Here is a 21,101-nt window from a genome sequence, read left to right on the forward strand (position 1 = left end):
ATTTGAAACATTGAAGCTTTAAAGTAACAGATATAATGCTAGATTATTATTGTTCACCACTGCACCTTTCCTTCCTCCAAGCGCTTTATGGTGTGCATGATATTCGTAATCTAAATAAAATCAGTATTGTTAGCTCTTATTTTTCTAGAAATACAAAATTTGTATCGCATCTATGGCAGGTGTTAGCTAGTAATACTGTTATACAATTGTAACAGAAAATTGATTTGCATCTCGCTAAAGATTGCTTAAAATCCTCAAAATGTTGTTGCTTGTCTGCCTCAATATCACAATCAATATTAATAATTGAAAAACAAGAATTCATCAAAAATATCTAAAACTATTGTATTGCTCTTCAGACCATATACAGAATACAATGTCATATGGCACGCCATGTTTTATTAAAAAAGAAATTGGTTTTATCAATATGCAGTAAACTTTTATCTATAACAAAAAACGTTTTTTTTCTGCGACAATGATATATCACACACATTTATCTACAGCAACAAACTCTTAAGGAAGCACTTGAGAGTACTGTGTGTTGTGGTATTTCCTCTGTGTTCCATGCAGGCAATCTAAGTGCCACAGAGAAGATCTGACTGTGATATGAACCGCAGATAACAGCTCCGCCCTGATGTTGGTGCAGTATTATCTCGATAGCAAATATGCATGAAGTGTGTCCCAAGTCACCTAAATTAAAGCGATTCTGTAGTTCAAAATCTAGATGTCAGTTTTGTTTCTCAGTGAAGTGAAGCCCAATCTGCAGAGCTCTGAAAAGATTGGCTTATCTGTCTCAAATAATACGAAGATGAATGTTGGTAGTAAACTGGTATGAGAATAATGTCACACGACAGAGTTAAAGTAGTGATTCATAGGTATGTGCTATGCATCTGCTAATTTAGAGTTCTAAACGAGTGCTGTAATTACAATACATTAAAAGGAAGGTTGCATTGAGGAACTGTAATGTTTATATAGTAAAAATATGATTTTGTCCCACAAAATAATTGAAAGCTGCCATTTCAAATAAAGGATACTGAAATTAAATATTGTTTCTCCCTGGGAATCGAGTAGCTTTGTTTGGACATGCTAAAATACAAGCTATTCTCTGTAACTTATCTGCCACTCCTCTTCTGAGAAGGCCACCTCCAAAACACATCTTATCCAGCATATACTGTAGAGGGTTTTGTAGTGCTGAGACAGGCCAGTATTCACCATACCTTCCTAGTGCTCTCCAAACTTTTGTTTAGGTTGCAAACACAAAGCATTGAGAGATGCAATGTTGTAAGAATGGCTTGAATTCATGCTGGATATCTGCCTTAGCAGCATCAGAACATTCCCTTCAAAAAGACATGAACAGCTAGGAGACCATTACAAGACATTATACTTGAAGATAAAATGTAAGATTTTCAGACACATAAAAAACTTAAAAGTCACAAGTTTTCATTGTGCCACCACTGACACATGAGGGACCTGCACTTCTGTCGATCTGCTGCTGTTTCCCAGGCCAATTTCCTGGACTTGAATTCCCGCTCCACTGTGCGTCTCCACACCCCTTAGGTACTGCCTCTTCTTCTTTTCCCTTGTGCACAATTACAATAGAGAAGAGGCCATTTAGCCTGTATGGGAAGTTTGGTCTTTTGTTCTGAAGTCCCACAAACCTTACATAAAGATGCAGGAGTTTCAAGTATTTTTCACTTGTGTGTTCTGGTGCAGGTTTCAATGTTGAGTCCATAGAGTTAACTTTGTCAAAGCATTTGAAGCTTTTAAAAAATGATGTTAAAGTTTCAAATTACATGCTTCATGTGTCAGATTGTTATAAAATTACAGGCAGGAAACAACCACATATTATACAAATTTGTTTTCTTTTTATTCTGTGACAGCTCTGGTGATAGATTAACAATAATACAAATATACAATAATAACACCTTGATATACATCTACAATAGTTCAGGTGGGTAGCTGTGTCAGCAAATGTAGGCTGCAAAGGAACAAGTAATAGGTTTACTGTACACCTTAGTAAAAGATGTCACCAGAAGAAGGCTCCACAGCCGAAACGTTGTGTTTACTTTCTTCTCTTTTCAGCATGGAATAAACCTAATACATGTACAATGGTGTGCTCCAGAGTGCTACTACTGGAGAAACCCCAAATTCTGCCACTGTAATCCAAATACACAATTAAAACACCTTGAACAAGCCAAAGACAGAAAATGCTGAATCTTAATAAAAATGGATATTATCCAGGCCCACATCTCCCTTCCTGTGATTTTTCAAACGAATTTCAAATGAATGGGAACCAATTTCCCTGTTCTAAAAATGCATGACCAACACAGGAGAAAGAAATTTCAGCTGAGGATCCCAAACTACAGTATAGAAAATCAAACTATAATAAAACATAAAAAATAAACTTGCATGCGCCCTTACAATAATGTTTAGATTAGCTAGCCAGAATCTGATCTCCAAGACAGATCTGAAGAAGGATTTCTCACATGTCTCAAGCTCTGGAGGAAGGGAGGCAGAGGAGGATGATGGATGATAATGATGCGAAGGAACAGGTAAAGGTTTATTCCATGCTGAAAGGAAAAGAAAAGAGACATGTTTCAGCTGTGGAGCCTTCTCCAGGTGTGAAAGTAAGTTAATTGTTAAATTGTTTTCAGTCTTTAATATAATAGTATATTTTAAACGTTTTATAAAATATATCAAATATTACAGGTAATTGGGGGAAATCTTTTAGTACACTGCAGGACTTATGGCTCAAGGTCATTAAAGACATCTGATTTCAGTCCAGATAAACGTTGACATTTCTTCATCTCAGAGCTAGCAGAGCCAGTCCCTGCCAGAATAACTTTATAGTAAACAACCAAGCTTTAATCTTTTAATTAACATCTTTAGAAAACCACAGCTTTTTAGGGGCACATTTCTATTGTCTAAGAATCTTAAAATATTTCCATTACATAACATTAATGAAAGGTTTTAAATAGTTGTTTATACTTTTGAAGAACACAGCTGACTTTATGATAGAAATTACTTAATTACATCCCTACATTTCTGAATTTCCTTGTTATGTTGTTAACAATGCTATGTCAAATCCCGTTTTCCGCAGATCCTGTGCACATCAACACATCTGTAAGATCAAAGGCTCCTGAAGATGCCAGCTTACCTTAAATTATTTTCAAGTAACAGCTCAATTAGCTGCCAGGACTTGCGTGCTGAGAGAAACAAAATCATCGAATTGTTACTGTATATTTTCTAAAGCCCTGAGGGTAACCTACTAAATAAGTCAGTGTTATTTTAGCATGTAATTTCTTCTCTGTTCTTAGATGCCTTCACTCCGAAGGAAGAATCTCATACTGTATTTCACAGTTCAGATAGATCAGGATTCTTCCTCTAGAACCACTTCATAAGGCATTGGAATTCTAACTATTCCTGTCCAGAGTCTGTGCACAACAGTAAAATCTCTTTCTGTCAGTTTCATCAGTAACCATCAGCTTCTCTTCACTTTCAACCAAAATTAAGTGTAATGCTTCTGTTTTTTTCAGTGAACGTTTTTTATCCTTTGTAGAGTGTAGTTCTATTTGCAATACATACAAATTCAAGCATATTAGTGACTGTAGCCCATATGAAAACAGGCGCACTTGTGCAAATAGATTTAAAAACATATGCCAGTAACATACATAGATCTACTGGTTCAGTGTTTGGAATGGTGGGTATGAGATATTAGGATGGAACAGAAACAGATATGAGCCTGAAAAGGTATAAACATTTGTTTTTGTGGGACAGATGTGACATATCATTTACTTTCAAAGTGAACTTCTTAATTGTTTTTTGTTCCAGACAAAAAAACATTAAAGAGAGTGCGAGGTTACATAGTTAAATCAGTGGTAAAACTGGCTATGTAGTTAGCTACTACACTGTTCCTTTTCTTCATATGTCACAAGCTGTAAATTAAAAAAGCAGTAAAAGCATACAGGCGCTTATTTTTTTATTGGGAGTTTATAGGGAGTTTTACTCTGGTTAATAGCTATAACTTTCATATGCTGAGCTTGAAGTGAATGTACAGTTCTTGTATTCAAACTGACCTTTGATTACAAAACCCTAAATGCGGATGTCACTATAGCTGGGTACCTCTGAATAAAATAAACTGATCTTCTGCTACAGGAAAAGGGAACACAGTAACCTGTCACTGAAACTTGGTGTCTTTATTTTCGATTCCTTAAAAATATAACTTCTGCTTGTGTTATGTGTTTGATGGTTTGCCAATATTACATTAAGGAGAGATGTAGCAATGAACAGGGGATGATGTTAAGTGGAGCCACAGAGGGAAAAGGTCTCTGCTTCCTATATGTGAAACTTTGGCATGCTCTATATTCTGCAATGGGCATTGCACTCATCCATAATTGAATCTGACTTCCTGTAAGATGCCTCATTCCATATAACATTTCAGTTGAGTATTTCCTTAAATTTGCATATTAAAATTACACTGTTGGATCAAAAAGCTTGTGAACAGTTATTTCTAAAATATTTTTATCGAAAAATTGATTCTTTGGGAGTATTTTTCCATTCTTTCATGTTTCCAGCCAATTTGTGCTGCTGCTTCATCCTGTGGGTCAGGGCCAGACCGAGCCCAACCTTGCAGACATGGCACTCTCTGGACAGGGGGCCGGCCCTTTTCAGCACACACACACAGGACTGGGTAAGGAACTCCAATGACTTCATTCAGGATGTCTGTGGATAGCTGGAGGAAACCAAAACACCTAGGGAAAACACCCAGGCAAAGTTCGGGAGAATATACAAACTCCCAAAAGAAAGTGCAGCAGCCCAGAATTTTGAACCCGGGATCAAAAAGCTACGAGGCAGCAGAGCTAGACTGGCACTCTGCACTGGCACATTTTGTCATTTTTTAATTAACAAATATTTTAAAAAACAATTTTTCTTCATTGGATATCTTGTGATAATATTTTCAGAACCTGATAAAAGGTATTATCCACTTTCTAAATCCAGAATCTGGGTTATTTCCAACGATGAAGGAAGCAGAGATCCGTCCGCACTAAGGCGACCTCAGGCTTATTCACTCCAAGGTCTTGGGCGCCTCCCACCGCTCCTCACGACCTTCTCTTTCGCCCTTGGAAACAGAAGCAGGAACAACCACACCGGCGCTGCCAAAGTGCACCTTCAGAGGCACGTGAGAGGCTCGCCTTCACCCCTAAATTGTTACAAAACCTTCCGTCCCACCAATGACTGGTCTGTATTTAAATTTTCCCCCAACCCATTTCACAGGTCACTCCTTTAATTTTTTTTCTTCGTCTCTCATTTTCAAGGAAATGTTAAATAAGCCGGCTTCTGCCTTTGAGAATTGACGTTTATTTCAACCAATAGACTTCATGAAAAAAGCTTCCCCCCCCCCTTCCCCGTCTCTCTTTTATTCCCGTTTTTTTTTCTTACAGCGCTGTATTACTATTTTATTTGGCAATACACGGAGGTTAAAGGGGCCAATAACCGGTTGCAGTTTCTGCTTGAGCGGCAGACTCTTAAGCAAATCAGTTGGGGGACTCGCAGCCTGCGGCCTATCGGTCACCGCCTTGTGAGCCAGTCGGAAAGGCAGTAGGGCTCTTGTGGGCGGTCCCCCATCGGCTGCGGCCTGCTTGCCCAGAGGCTTGCAGATCTCGCCTCCCCGGGAGCTGCAGGAGGCGGGAGGCTGGGGGTGTTTGTACTGCAAATATATGGGCCGGGGAATGAAACCGTAAAATACTACACAAAATACGGACTCTTAAAAAAACAGGACTAAACATTAAAGACTTTTCATCCTGTTCCTAATGGAAGCGGATGGGTTTGTGAGGGCACGGCGGATGTCAGCCGACACTCCTGGCGGGGAAGGCGCCGTAGCGGGCGCTTCAGCTGGCGCCGAGATACGGTGGCTGGGCGGCAGGCTGTGGGACGTCTCCGAAGGGATTGTGGGGAGCCTGTCGCCGCGCATCGGAGCAGGCGAGCCTGAACTCCAGGCTGCGCAACTGAAGGCCCCTCCGGAGGCCGCAGGGATCCCCGAGCCGGAGTATGAGGGTCTGCCGCAGGGTGCCTCCACCAGTACCCACATGTTGGCTGGGGCCGTAGCCGGCATCATGGAACACTGCTTGATGTATCCCATCGATTGCGTCAAGGTAAACGAACCAACTTTTATGCCATCGTTAAGATGGAAAGGCTCTGTTTATCCCGATGTAGTGCCGCAAAGCCACACTGGCGTCCAGAAGAGAGGGAAATCGGAAAGAAACTGTTGACAGCGTTGTCAGTGTTCGCGGAGTTACAGCTGTACAGCGTGTTGGCTATAAATTGTTCAGATTGCTGTCACTGCATTGCAAACTGCAGTATATAGTAGTCTGGATATTCATGCAAGGTCTGTGTCTTGCTGAACAGTGGTGAGTTTCATAGCTGCGTTTCAAAAACACCAAAATCAATTCACTACTTTTTGAGTTCTTTGAAGGGGAAATAAAAACTGAAAGCAAGCTTTACGGGTAGGAACTCCTTGAAGTATTTAAGGTATTTCAGCCCTACATTTTGTACTGAGGTATGTTGTAATCAGGGTGATAACGATTTTAGTATTTGCTCGAATGGAGTAAATTATTACCGACCCAACATACTATCCTCCCACCTGTTGATAATAGGTGCTTGTAGTTGTGCTGTTCGGTATGTAGATGTCGATAAATGATTACTGTTAGTTGTTGAATATTAACTCACTGTATGCGACTGTATTGCAGTGAAAGGTTTTGGAAACGCCGCGATTGCGGGAACACATGTTGTAAAGGCACCGGGATCTTTCTCAATCCGGCGACAGCCGTCAGGACCTCTGAAGTGAGAGTGAATGGGAAGTCTGACGTAAAAAAAGAAGCATGTAGTTTTTGACACCCTTTTGATATTCGTCATCATACTTACCGAAAACAGTCAAACAGTTCGTCTGACATGTGGCAGGTTTATGCGCTGTTAATCCTGTAAATGCAGCAAAGTCAAATCAAGTTGCATAATCCCATTGCTCGCTGGGCCTAGCATGGGACCTTGAGCCTGCGCTCGAGTTGCCTCCTAACCACAGACCTGCGAGCTCTGAAGTGGCATCTTTTTTTCCACTCCAGACGGGGATGTGGACTTCGAGGGAGAAGGGGGACATTTATTTTTATTCTTAGGGGTCTGTGCAGCTGATTGTTACGAAATTGACATGCGAGTGTCCTGAAAGAAGAGACTGACCTACACGTGTGGGTTTTTGGTAGCGTCCGGGGAAGTCGTGTGACGTGAATTTGATAGTTTCCTGGACGCGCTCCTCTGGGTACGTAGTAGTAGGCTGCTCGACCCCCCCCTTCCCCGAAAAATATTAGCTCACAGTTGTCTTTAAAGGGTACCGTCCCGTGTAACGCTCACAATGTATGTAACACTTTTTAGTTTTTTTTTCTGAGTCTGCCAAATTGGGTTTTACAGGGTTACTTGACTGTCGAGTTCGTTTTCATTCTCAAAACCAGACTTCACACAGAACAAGCTGGTTCTCTTTAGAATCTATTTTCTCTGACGACAATGGTCTGTTGGTGTTTGTGGTGAAGTGGCATCCCAAATGTTTTAATGAATGCTCATGACTTGTGCAGGGCATTGTAGTGGTTTACCGAGTACATGAATTAGGATATCAGTCAGAAAGAAAGACAGCTGATTTTTAAAAATTTTCAAATAACAAAATGCATTGGGCTGCGTTTTATTAATAACGTGAACAGTGTAATTAATCTTATCCACTCTGGTTAACAATGCGAAAACACCTTTTGTGTTTTTGTGGAATTAGATCACGTAGTAAGAAAGCATAATATTCCTCTTAAGTTATTTGCCCCTCATACATGCCAGATACGTTCCTGAAAAGTCTGCATGATACAGCAGCTGTCACTAAACATTTATTAGGCACCACTGCAAACACAAACTGTGTAGTGAAGACTCAGGAGTGCATACAGGAACTATGAACTGACTACAAAAATTGCATATAGACATTTTCTAGACATGACTTTTATTTAGCAGAAATGCAGTCTTCTGTGAATAGTTAAGCATATATTCTATACCTTTTTTCTGTGGAACAGGTGTAATAAATCCCATATTTACAGCCATGTACTGTGAAAAATTGATCTGAGTTTGAAAATATGAACAACAAATCATATCTACCTTCAGTGTTAGTTTGAAACTTGTTCTTTTGGACTGCCTGCTATGCAGGGCTTTACAGAAAATTGAACTAGTTGAAGAAGGATTCATCTAAATTACCGCTGTGGGAAAATGCAGCTTAATTTGCACTTACAATGTAAAACAAATTAACCAGGATTATGCAAGCAGAGGTACACTGTGTTTACAGTAAATATGAAAAGGGAAGTTGAGGGGGATTAGCATCAGAATGCTCTGTGATTTGCTGTACAGGAAGTGTTGAATCATAAACCTATTCTAGCAGGTTCCTGCTATTTGGCAGAAGGAAAGATTGACGCTGAGCTCTTATGTCATGCACGGGCAGGTGGAGGTTAAAATGAACCATTTGATTAGGCCTTATTATTTTACCCCAAATATAGGGAACAATCCATTTTTAATGTAAAGTAAATTAAAAACATTTGGACAAAACAGTTCAAATCCTGTTAAGAATTTATGTCTTGTTAGACATGTGCTGTATGATATTAGCAGGTGTTCTTGGCTTTTGAAATCAGGAAATAAACAAGTACAAATGAAACGTTTCACAGAAAAAGGCAACATCAGGCTTTGATAGGCTAACTCTAAACCAGGGAGTCTGGAATCTTGCTGGATGTCTGTGTCTCTTTAAATTGTCAGCAGCTCAGGACTGGAGATCTAGTCCAGTTAACCTTAAGTGGGTCATTGTAATGCTTACCGCAGGTGAGCAGCTCTTTATTGCTTAAGACATTGGTTCCCAGCCCTGGTCCTGGAGGAACACCGTGTCTGCTGGTTTTCGTTCGAACTGATGTCTAGACCTTCAGTGCTAATAGAATAGCCAGCAGCTATATCACCCTGCAACTTACAACTGGCAACTCACTGAAACTCAGCAGGTGTGAGCCTGGTCAGTACCTGGATGGGAGACCTCCTGGGAAAGCTAAGGTTGCTGCCTAAAGAGGTGTTAGTGGGGCCAGTAGGGGGCGCTCACCCTGTGGCCTATGTGGGTCCTAATGCCCCAGTATAGTGATGGGGCACTATACTGTAAAAAAGTGCCATCCTTCAGATGAGACATAAAACTGAAGTCCTGACTCTCTGTGGTCATTAAAAATACATCCCAGGGTGTCTAAAAAAAAGAGTAGGGGTGTAACCCCAGAGTCCTGGCCAAATTTCCCATTGGCCTTTACCAATCATGGCCCCCTGATAATCCCCATCTCTGAATTGGCTAAATCACTCTGCTCTGCTCTCCTCCCCACTGATAGCTGATGTGTGGTGAGCGTTCTGGCACACTATGGCTGCTGTCGCATCATCCAGGTGGATGCTGCACATTGGTGGTGGTGGAGGGGAGTTCCCATTACCTGTAAAGCTGTTTGAATGGAGTGTCCAGAATAGTGCTATATAAGTGTAAGCAATTATTATTATTATTTTATTATGACTTAATTGACCTGGTTTAGACTTTTATTTAACCTGTTTCGTCAGTCAGTTCTGAGTGTCAAAAAATACCCTACAGGGCTAATGTTTACAACAAGTGAGCACAGAACTTTCCACCTCAGCGTGGTTGCTGTTATTTCCGACTAAACAGTTCTTACTTGTTGATGAATTGATGAAGAACGGACACTGGTGGGACTGACACTGTGTCAGACACTCCCATGATGAATGGGTTTTCCATTTCAGACAGCACACCTGAATAAGCACAGTCCTGAGACTCAGAAATTTGTACAGGGTTGATACCAATCACACATCCCATTTGACTGTTTTTAATAACGAAGCCGACTTACAAATAAGCCCCAGAGAGAAAAGTGAATTAGCCTGTGGATAAGAATGAAGCTGGAGCAAAACCCAGGATGAGGGTTGGGAAGCAGTGAGCTGAGGAGGTGCAGAAAACCTGCTGAATTTTGACCCCCTGTGGACTGGAGGTGAAACTCCTGGGCTGAATCAGTGTGATTAGACTGCCAGATAAACCTCCAGTTTTGCTTAAAATAGAAGCTGCACACCAAAGGACTCGCTACTGCAGTTCCTTCACTTGGTATGCTTGGGCTCATTGTGTCCCACATGTTGTATTGAGATCTTTCAAGTTAGTAGCTTCTGTATATTTTATCACTGTGTCACTTTTCAGATGTTTTTTTCTGTCCATGGTTTGTACCTAGATACTGTGTAAGCAGAATGCTCATGGGGAATGTTACAGAGCTGCTGAAATCTATGGTTTTTTAAAGGGCTAGCAGAGCACATTCAGTCCACTGTTATTCAAGCCGGCTGACGTCTCTGTGGAAGTCTTCCTTTTACTCTTATTTGTGGAGACGGTATCCACATTTTTGTAACAGGATGGGGGCAGCGGTTCATGAGCCGAAGACTAAAACATAAATTTGGCAGGTTCTTCCCGAATGATTTGTTTTCGTTGAAACATTATTATGCCACCAATCCACTAAGAGTGCCCCTCCACCCCCAAACAACACCACTTTTCGAAGGGGTTTTGAATTTTGCCTCGAGTGTGAAGTGGCACCGCTGGCGGACCTGAGGGGTTTCCTTGTGAGGGTGTTTTGCGAGCGTCAGGGCAGGTTCCCATTGGGGCACTGGTTTTGTTTTGCCAGTCCAGCGTGCGGGAGGCGGGCCGGGGTCCATGAGCTGCAGTCAGCTGTCTCCGGCAGCGAGGAGTGCTGCTCAGACAATGCTGGTGTTTATTAATGTCCGCCACAGCTGCAGGCTTGAGCCCCAGCTCAGACACGGCACTTTCTCGGGGGAGAGAGCCGAACTGAAGCTCTCTACGAGCCACACACCCCCCATCTGTGTCTGCTGAGGAGGCAACCGTGTCAGCTTGGCAGCATTGACCTCCTCCGTTTAACACGTTGAATTTCTCTCTAAGCCTGAGGGGGTGCTGACCTGCACAGGTTACTAGGTGAATGAAAAATTAAATTATAAGGTCTTGATTTTATTTTTTTTCAACCAGAAATCCTTTTGGTAAGTATCCATTTGAACAAAGCTTAATACTTCATTGGCTACACTATCATCAAATTTCGTTTGTCTTTAAAAAGGACACTCAGATTCACTCCTTCAAGCCTGCACTGTGGCATTGCGGTGCTGTTAGACCTTTTCATTTCCCAGGGGTGTTTTGTGTGGTTCTGTTTAAGGGATCCTTTGATTGATTTCTAAAAAGGTCTGGAGCTTATAAGGTGAATTTGCAGGTCCACAGTGCAACAGATTCTCGACGGGAATAACGATTTTAATCTGAAATCACCATACAGAATGTTCTCCTCCAGCAGAGCAGGCAGTGTTAAATTACCAGCTCTTTTTAGTAGCAATTTATATTTGATGTTTCTTTCTCTGTGCCTAAATGTTACTGGTAATATGTTTTAACAATTAGGACAAGTAAACATTAATGTTTGGTAAACTTTAAAACGTCTTGATGAAAATGTTTACTAATTTTCTGGCATCCATAAAATTTGAAGAGAAGTAAGTTTTATACTGTGACGCTTAGCAAAACAGGAATGCTTTAAATAACTGAACTATGAACGGGTTGGTCAGATAATTATACACCATTTGCTTAACAAAAAGAACAATGCTCTTGCCCGGAACTGTTCTACACAGGACTATTCTCTGATGTTTAAATGCCACCAGGCCTCCTGTTTCATGCAAACGAAGCTCTGCTTTCGTTAAGCCAGTTGTTAATAAAGCGGTAATGTTTATCCACATGAGCGAGTGATGAACCTGTCGAAGGGACCCTTGTAAAAGTGCTCAAGGGGGGCCTCACCGCTGAAATTGCAATGCAAGAAGCAACCGTGTAAGTCCTCCTGAAACCGCCTAGACCTGTGATGGCCTTTCCAGCACGACCTGGGTGTGGCTTTCTCAGCCTGGGAAAGACAGCACCTAGTGGTGCTGATGGCCGCCCGTTCAGTGTGGATGTGGAGCCCGCTGGAGCCCGCTGGAGCCCGCTGGCCCCTGCTGGCCCCGCGTGTCGCGATCCTCGGTAACCCGGCGCCCTCTCTCTTCCCACAGACGCGGATGCAGAGCCTGCAGCCCGAGCCGGCGGCGCGCTACCGCAACGTGATGGACGCCCTGTGGCGGATCGTGCGGACGGAAGGGATCTGGCGGCCGATGCGAGGGTTAAACATCACGGCCACGGGGGCCGGCCCCGCCCACGCCCTCTACTTCGCCTGTTACGAGAAGCTAAAAAAGACACTGAGCGATGTCATCCAGCCAGGGGCTAACAGCCATTTGGCGAACGGTACCACAGTCCTTCCTCTCCCAGCCCAGAAACACAGACCCCTCACATGCAGGCACACGTTAACACGCTCACGGCAGGGAAGTGCAGGCATCCGGGTGTGTCCAAGTTGGTAGATTCTTACAGGAATGTAGCTTTAATTAGGAACCACAGTCAGGGCTTCAAATAAAATCCAGCTACAATACGCCGAATAAGAGCCCTCAGAATTATTCTGGCCCATATTACAGCACTAATGGTGAAAAGAAACACGATGCCTTAATGAATCTCCTGATATTCTAGTCCCATCATTGTAAGAATGCTTCATATTTCAACATTTTAAAATGAGTGATATTTTAATGCGCTATAGATCTTGAATGAGAAGTGTTTAAAAGTTTTAAAATGTAATGTCCCTTTGAACTTATTTCACAACAGTAATACTTAATTGCACCCAGTAAAATCAGTTATTTACAGGTTCACTTCTAAGTTGATTGAGCACTGTTTCTGTCTTTTTGAAGGTCAAGCAGAGCTGAGCTCTTACATTCATCCTACTGTATTATTTGAAACCCTGACCTTTTATAGCTGGTGTTACAGTATCTTGTATACATCGTTTCTAAATACGTCTGTACTGTATGTTGGAGGTGACTTAAAACGTAGGGCTGGGTTTAATTTCTGGAAAAAAAGGGATTTACAGTATGAATTAATCTATACCTATGAAGTTTAAATATCCCATAATTGTCTACTGTTTCGGTGAACATCAGTGTTAGCAAATGTGATTCTTAGTCACACCATGGAATCTTATTTCCTGAGGGTACCTGATGGAACAGAGTGTCTTTCTGAATGTTGGTACAAGAGCATTTCCTTCCATTAATTGTAATTATCTGACACCACACCTAGAAAGCTTGTCTAGCCAGCTCTAGCTGTTTCTCAGTCACAGCTGCCATTCTGTTGATGGCGCGCCATCCGAATCTAACTTGGTGCTTTTTATAAATCACTTTTAAGATAGCTTGTGTTTGTCTCCTTAAAATGCAAATGCTACACAGAGAAAAATAGTACGAAAACACTGTAAAATAAGATTTCCAGAAGTTTTTCAAGGTCTTTTTGTACCCTGAGAACTACATTTACTTTAAGAGCATGAACATGCCAGTTTTTTAAGTGGTTCATCTTAGTTTTTTTAACCTGAAGTAGGTATTCAAAACAAACTTCATAAACTGCTGAAAAATGATTTTTTTAAAACTCAGCAGGTTGTTCTACCAGCATTTGTCTGTGAACTAGACTCTCCTGTGGGCCTGTGTCCCTTATGCCTAGGCATTGCACCACGCTATTGAATTCCAGTGAATTATTTATCCAGTTCAGTGTGCAGTATTGATTTCAAAGAGTTCACCCATATAACCTACTTCTTTTACAAATATTTATACATCTGAATCCAAGTCTGAATAAGTTTCCCTTAAAACCTTTTCTGAACAGAAGGTTAGAATGTTAAATCTTACAAATAGGTTCTACCGTTTGTACAGTAGCGAGAGAGCATTCATTTAATAAAGAGTTCTCTGGTTTTTATGCGTTCTCAGGTGCACTTTTAGGTGTACTTATTATTTTGCATTATATACTATAAATATACTATTTATTATATTTATGTAATATTAAATAGAGGTTTAAAAAACATATCAGAATCCCTTTTATTCCCTTTCTTCTTATCCTTACAGCAGTGATGTATTGAGTTAGACACAGCAGTGTGAGTGTTAAAAGCTCAAGAGGTCGAGGTGAAAAGTATCTACCATTAAGTGGCTAGTAAAAAGCCGACATCGAAGGCTCTACGCAGACTGTGCATAGCAGAGCGATAGAAAAGTGTTGATTCAGCAAAGACCTTGAAGGAAAATTATGTGGGACAGCTGGGGTTTCCAGTATTTAAACGTGGGGCTTCTGGAAGTGTAGGTCGAACTCTGAGATCACAGGTTACAGTCCAGGAATGCTGGAGCCTGCCGACAGTGTCACCGCTGAGGGTGGTGTGGGGACAGCTGGCCAGGGCTCTCTTGGCGATACTGCAGCCCCTGTGGATTCAGTGAGGGTTGCTCCTCCTGTACGGGGCTGTCCTGCCTGGGACGCGTTACGGCGACTCACACGAAGATGGGATGGCCAGAGGAGCTTGACTGCACGTTCTCAAGCTCCCGTGTGCGGCTGCAGGGTTCACAGCTGGTAGCGAAAACGTTCTAAACAAATAGGCCATTCCAAATCGGGTGGCAACAACAAGCATAATTGGCTATTCTAAATTCAGAAAAACATAATTTCATGAATACTTTCCTTTTCAGTTAGCAGAAATGTACCTTTATAACAATCACTATGGAGTTTGACATCGGATCTGCCCTCCTGTAAGACTGTACGAGTGTAATGTAAGTTGAAGCGCGTTGAGGTGGAAGGTTTCTAGGTTGTTGAGATAGGAATCTGTCCTGTTCTTGTTACCCTTTGAAGCTGAGAGGAAAGACTTCACAGCAGAGTGCAACAGTTTTTAGTGCACCAAGTTCATGCTTTTAGGGAAATCTGGATTAAATCTCCACTTCCACTAAGGCAGGGTCATAGCAAATGGCAGGGGGGGATGTTGAAAGTTTCGGTATGACTTGGGGGAGAACGACGATGATGGATGTCTTTGCATGGGGATGGGGTTGTCATGATCCGTGAGGTTTGCCTTCCTGAGTGCTGTAACCATGGCGACACTGGAGCTGCACGGTCCATTCCTTTTCTTCTCTTCTTCTCTTCTCATGTTCCAGGTCGGGGAGGCTGGGTAAGTCAGCTCCTGCATGCTTTCTAGATTAAGTATGCTTGCCGGCCGCTCCCTGGAACAGGATGGACTTTCTTGTGTTGTCCACCAGGGGCACTGGTGCGCTCTGAGACCACACAGAAATTTATTTTTTGTTTTTGACATTTGGCATTTACTTTGGTCGTTTTTACGAGGTGTATTTTTCACTTGAGTTTACTTTTTCCTTTTATATATGCTTGCATTTTTCCAGAACTTAGATGTAAAAAATAAATTCACGTACAGGAGAGAACTAACTTCATCCTCCATTAAAGCATAGCTGCACCCACTTGGGTGACAGGCAGCAGCTGTTTTGTACCAGTAACCCCACTGCACAGGACTGAGAGCAGTGGAAAAATTCCTCTACCAGCTGATTTAAAGGAAAAATTTAGGGAGGTCCATTTGTGCTTTTTTGGAGTGAGACTTAACAAGCACACCAGGCTTAACACCACTAGTATATTGAGCTTTGTGTCTTTAATAACTGGTCAGTCAGAACCTTGGTTTAGCACCTCCTTCCATGACCATCCTGGGTCATTAATTTGGACATGTAGGAGCAGAGCACAGAGTGCCACCTCCTGGTCCAGTAGTGTACAGCAGCCTGGGTTTCCCCGGAAGCTTTCCATCCTGTCACTGACCAGGCCTAGATGTGCTTAGCTTCTGATACCCGACAACATTGGGCTCTAAGGAAGTAAAGCTGCTGTCAGAAAAAAAACATTTAAATTGTCATCTTAGTTCAGTAACCGATTCCCAGTAGCCTCATGGGAAGACAAGCTGCGTATTACAAGCTGTGTTGTCCTGGGGTCTTTCGGGTGGCTTCGTTTGACTGGTAAATGTGCTGTTGGGCCTTGCAGTGCAGACATCAGACATAGCTGACCAGGATTCCCCTGCAGGAGTCACACCCGGCTGTGTCTCGCCGGGGGCAGGAGAGGGCCAGGGCAGCCTTTCCCTGAGGATCCCTGAGTGGAGCTGGCCACTCTCCCAGCCTGTGGAACGTGAATCATTCTGGCTGCCCGGCACCGCAAAAGGAGCGCCTTGCCCCCAGTTCTGCCGCCACTGTCGCCTCGCCCGCTGTTCTCACGTCTGAGAGTTTGTTTTACAGGTGCTGCAGGGTGCGTCGCCACATTGCTTCACGATGCAGCCATGAACCCAGCTGAAGGTACACTTTTATATTTCTGATACTGTTTTTTATCTTGCTGTAGTTCAGTTTCTTTTACCAGAGTTTGGGGCAGTTTTGCTCAATTCCTTTATAGTAATACATGTAAATGTAGGTACATGTAACTATCGTAACTAATTAAATAAAAAGATAATTAATGTTAATTAAGTGAAATATCTTAACTGTACAAAAAATATTCTTAATTTTTTTACCCTGTCGTGACATTGTCTCGGACTGTTTATGGATAAACAAATATGAGCAAATAAATGTGCCCTGTTAAATGCAGTATTATAGGTCTGTACGTATTATGTTCACATTATATTCATAGTGCTCATTGGGTATTAGTTGGAGCTCCTGAGAAGAGCTCCAATACATTTGGCATTCACTGTGTCTTTGTTCAGATGTAGTTTATCTCCTTCAAGATCACTTTTTACAGCTGCAAGAAAGAGATCACCTTATCCATGAACATTCACTTTTATGTCTGCCTAGCAAACTTCCTTAAGATGATAAATACATCATTGGAATGTACTGCATTTTTTCTAAATTCTTTATGGTCTAAAAACTCATCTCATTCTGGGTTTTAATTCATTTCTTAATGATGTGTGAAGTAGCAGGGATGTGGAACTGCCTCTCCATGGGGGTTATGGAAGTTCTTTGATGATTGCTGGCAGCTCAGGAAGCCCATGGCCCTCTGTAGGTGTGAACGTACCCAGAGAGAGTGGCTGGGTGCACTGCCTCTTCTGTGCTCAAGATGAGTGATGGATTAGCCGTACAATAACGAATTGCAGCCCGGTGCTGTGAGGGCTTAATTAGCAGTCCCCTGGTGCCTGAGCAGGGGCAGCTGGGAAGGGGTCATCAGGAGTGCGTAGGGTAGCATCGCCAAGTCAAGGCCAGTGCGCCCAGGTGTGTGAAGGCTTTGCTTCTGAGGGCTGGGAAGACACCTGTGCAGCAGCTTTGAAGCTCCCCTAGTGTTGAGTGCCCAGACCCTTGGCCTTTCCTCAAGTGGCCTGTTCCTGTGTGAATTTAATTGGGTCAGATGAGTTCCAGTAAAGTCCAGGCAACCACCGCTGTTAATTGAATCCCAGGACATTGAAGCTTTGGTGGTTTAAGTGTCATATGATCCACATGGGCCGGATGCTTCACACGCTGCGCAATCAGTTTTGTTTGACATAAGCAGGATGCTTCACTCCTGCCCTTGCGCTAAATTCCCTTTCCTTCCTCCTTCCATGTGCTGCTCCTTCCCCCGGGACCTCTCCGATGGGAAACGAACGACCGCGGCCTCTCCTGCCTCCCCTGCCGGTGGCCCGCGCCCAGTGGTGAAGCAGAGGATGCAGATGTACAACTCCCCGTACCGCAGCGTTTTAGACTGTATGAGAGCAGTGTGGCAGAAGGAGGGTGCGGCAGCGTTCTACCGCAGCTACACCACGCAGCTCACCATGAACATCCCCTTCCAGGCCCTGCACTTCATGGCCTACGAGTACCTGCAGGAGACCCTGAACCCCCACAGACGTTACAACCCCACCTCCCACATGGTGTCGGGGGCGCTTGCGGGGGCTCTGGCGGCGGCCGCCACCACCCCATTGGACGTGTGCAAGACGCTCCTGAACACGCAGGAGTCCCTGGCGCTGCACTCCCTCAACGTGAGCGGACACATCTCGGGCCTGGCCCACGCCTTCCGGACGGTCTACAGGCTGGGCGGGATCCCTGCGTACTTCAAGGGGGTGCAGGCCCGGGTCATCTACCAGATGCCTTCCACCGCCATCAGCTGGTCCGTCTACGAGTTCTTCAAGTACTTCATCACCAAGCACCAGCACGAGAAGCGGAAATCGCACCGGGACGGCGACAAGTAGCCCGCGCGCGCCCGCCGACTCCTCCGAGGAAGGAAGCAGTCCTCACCACATTTGTGCCCCCGCAGGGCATCGCGCTGATCGGGGCAGCGCTGAGGACCGGATGGAACACCATGAAAACGCACATAGAATTCAAATTCTCCCTCTGACCTCCGTCAAGCACGATGAATATGAGCTCTGAGGTTCCATACATGGTTGAGCAAGCAAAGGTGTGATGCTTACAAGACAGGAAAAATTCCAAGTGGCGAGCAATGTAGTTTGGTGCATCATCAAAACAGTTTTGCTCCTCCTAATTAGCGAGTTGCTTTAATCTTTATTTTAAAGAATGTATTTTCCGATGATACCATAAGGGGGCACTGTCGTTCTTTTTGGTTTTACAGTCTGGATGGAGCTCTTCAGTAGGAGCAGGAAGCCATTGACAAGAAAGCAATAAGCCAGCAGGGGGCACAGTTGACTTGTGTACCGTGCAATGTCAGTATAATACAAGACGTTTCGCTGTCTTTAAGTTAATATGAGCCTAACGTGTAGTTGGGAATGAAGACTTTATCAGGTTTCTTTGTGCATCAGGGAAACAGTCCCACACTTCACCCCATCCAGATGACTGCTGCTGTTTAGTTGTTGAGGGGTAGTGACAGACATAGGAACAAAACATGGCTTCGAAGAGGCTTTCTGTATCTTGTAGCGTTCCCTGTAACACTGACATTTTGATGCAGCACTTTTTGCTAAAGGGTCCTAGGCTGTAGTACCAAAGTGTGTGGGAGAGCTGGACAAGGATTTCACCAGAGGTCTCGGCTGTGCTTGCACGACCCCTGTAGCCTCAAGTCCTCATTAAAATAGCAAGTCAGATAAGCCTGGCCGGTTTCCGGAGAGCAGCCTTACTACGGCTGGAAGATACAGCCTTGTATTGCCTGCATGAAAGGCTGGCTTTTCAGATAGCTGCTGTCTGCAAGGTCCATGGGCTTTCCTTTAGTGGTGTGGGTGCCACTGTTTTGCCTCAGTAGTGCACAGTTTATCACAGTACTGTACAAATGAGATTGCATTAATTTCATATACCCCACTGAGTCAGATTAGGCCGTCACTCTCTTCGACTTCCGTTATGAGATCCCTGTGCACTTCCAGTCTTAGAAAAAAGGATTGAATGGAAACCCTGAGCCTGCAGAGGTGTACCAGCTGGCCATCTGGGGATTCTGTACCTGACAATAGCAGTCCAGTGCCCCTTCTTTTAAGATTATTTTTTTAAATCCATTTTTATTTTTACCCTTCAAGTGGCTTAACAATGCAAACATCCGTTGTAAGGAGATTGCTCCTGGCAAACATGATTGTCTACCTGTTATTCTGGGCAGCTGAGTGAGACACTAGGGATTTTAGTTCTCTTTTGGCTCTGTAGTACTTTGTGCTGGTCTGGATTAGAGACATGCTGAGCATGCTGCTGCTTTAATCTCAGCACTCCCAGCACGAGGTGCTGGACTAAAGCTCGGAGAGAGTCTTCACAATGTCTTTCAATGTATTCAGTTCCTTAGTCCAACCTGTGCCTTCCCCTTTAGTGGGTTAAATGAAGTGACTTGCCTATCATTGTTCAGTGAAAGACGAGTGTCCTAATGTTCTTAATCTTACTGTACTGCTCTGTGGCTAGAAACCAAAGAGTGAAAGGTTGTGCTTTTGTTGATAAATGAAAGCTTTTATTTCCCTAGTCGTCAGATTGCAGTACCAAAATTCCTCTTATTGCTTTCCTGTTTCACACGTTGGTTGACTTGTGAAAGGAGTTGGCCAAAAATGGCACAAGTCAAATGTTTATCTTGCAGTTACACCATATGATGGGGTCATCTAGTGGCTTGAGTTACATTCAATCTCTGCATCTGCACTGATAAAATGGCCTTTGGGTTTGTTTGTAACCAATGTATCTGAAGGTGTTTACCAATGTCCTTGATCTGCAAGTCTTTTGTCTGGACACAGTTTCAGGGACAAGTGTATATGCCTAGGGCTTAATGCACCCTTTTGATAGCCAATCATGAATGGAACTGGTCATATTGATTGTCTGACTGCCCTGTAATATCTTGTCAGCTGTTAATAAAACTGGCAGGCAGTGGCTTTTTTAAGACCTGTCTGCTTGAGTTGGAAGATGATATATTGTCTTTCTCTTTATTCTGTAGTGACACAAGCATCCGAGAATGTTTTTTTTTAATGCATGGCCTTCTTCTCCTGTTAAAGTAAAAGGTATAAACAGAATTCTATGATATATCAAAGATATTGGTTTTGCCAGCGGGTCACCTTTATTTTTATTCTTGTGAGTTCAAAGTTCTGTTGAAAGCAGAATAAAGTTACTCAATATGAAAATTTTATCAAATTCCTGACATCCAAGAATTGACAGCGGGCTCAAGTCATTTTAACTGTAAATGAAATGAGAGTGAGGCTGCTCAAAGTTATCTTTTCTGATTTCATACAACCAAGAATCCTTACAGGATTTGTTATGCTTATGGTCCAAATGAGCAGAAGACCAGCATGTTTGAGATTTTAAAGTTCTTTTTTCCTGCATCTGTACTGATAGCTCTTGAAGTGTGTATGGTAGTTGGATCTAAGACTGTGACAAACCGTAGATCTACAGTGGTGTGGATCAGAGGGCTCTTGTGCTCTGCCCCTGTCTGGGCTGCTGTATACAGTATCGCTCATCTGGACCCCCATGGGGAATCAGCATGGTTAGTTTGCGGGTTATGATATTGCACCCTGGAATCCTGTCTTTCAGGTCTTCTTCAGCTGCCAAAAGACCACAGCAAACCACCTGCATGCTGCCCTTGTGTGGGACAGACTCTTCTGCCTTCATCCTGTTAATGCTTATCAGCACCTCATTCATTCTAGGCTATTTCAGTCCGTGTGCTGTGCTGCTGACAGTGTCCGTCCCGCATTGGGACTAAGCACATGGGCTGCTCGTTGAGCAGTCCACAGACATGCCATGACCTTATTAACCAGGCACTG

General features: G+C 43.2%; 1 protein-coding gene and 1 long non-coding RNA gene across 2 annotated transcripts; one reads left to right on the plus strand and one right to left on the minus strand.

Annotated features, from left to right (window-relative positions):
* Positions 1-1,927: 1,927 nt before the first annotated feature.
* Positions 1,928-7,245, minus strand: LOC148834864 (uncharacterized). The gene is made up of 4 exons (XR_016091079.1): positions 6,919-7,245; positions 4,962-5,116; positions 3,155-3,203; positions 1,928-2,567 (listed from the first exon to the last, which is right to left on the minus strand). It is a non-coding gene; the product is annotated as an uncharacterized LOC148834864 (long non-coding RNA).
* Positions 5,440-20,254, plus strand: slc25a28 (solute carrier family 25 member 28). Its single transcript, XM_088916749.1, has 4 exons — positions 5,440-6,149; positions 12,142-12,370; positions 16,231-16,287; positions 17,599-20,254. The coding sequence occupies exons 1-4, from the start codon at positions 5,808-5,810 to the stop codon at positions 18,132-18,134; spliced, it is 1,164 nt and encodes a 387-aa protein (XP_088772875.1). The 5' UTR covers positions 5,440-5,807; the 3' UTR covers positions 18,135-20,254.
* Positions 20,255-21,101: the final 847 nt, after the last annotated feature.

Source organism: Atractosteus spatula, chromosome 5 (assembly GCF_055471065.1).
Source record: "Atractosteus spatula isolate fAtrSpa1 chromosome 5, fAtrSpa1.hap1, whole genome shotgun sequence".
NCBI lineage: Eukaryota > Metazoa > Chordata > Actinopteri > Semionotiformes > Lepisosteidae > Atractosteus > Atractosteus spatula.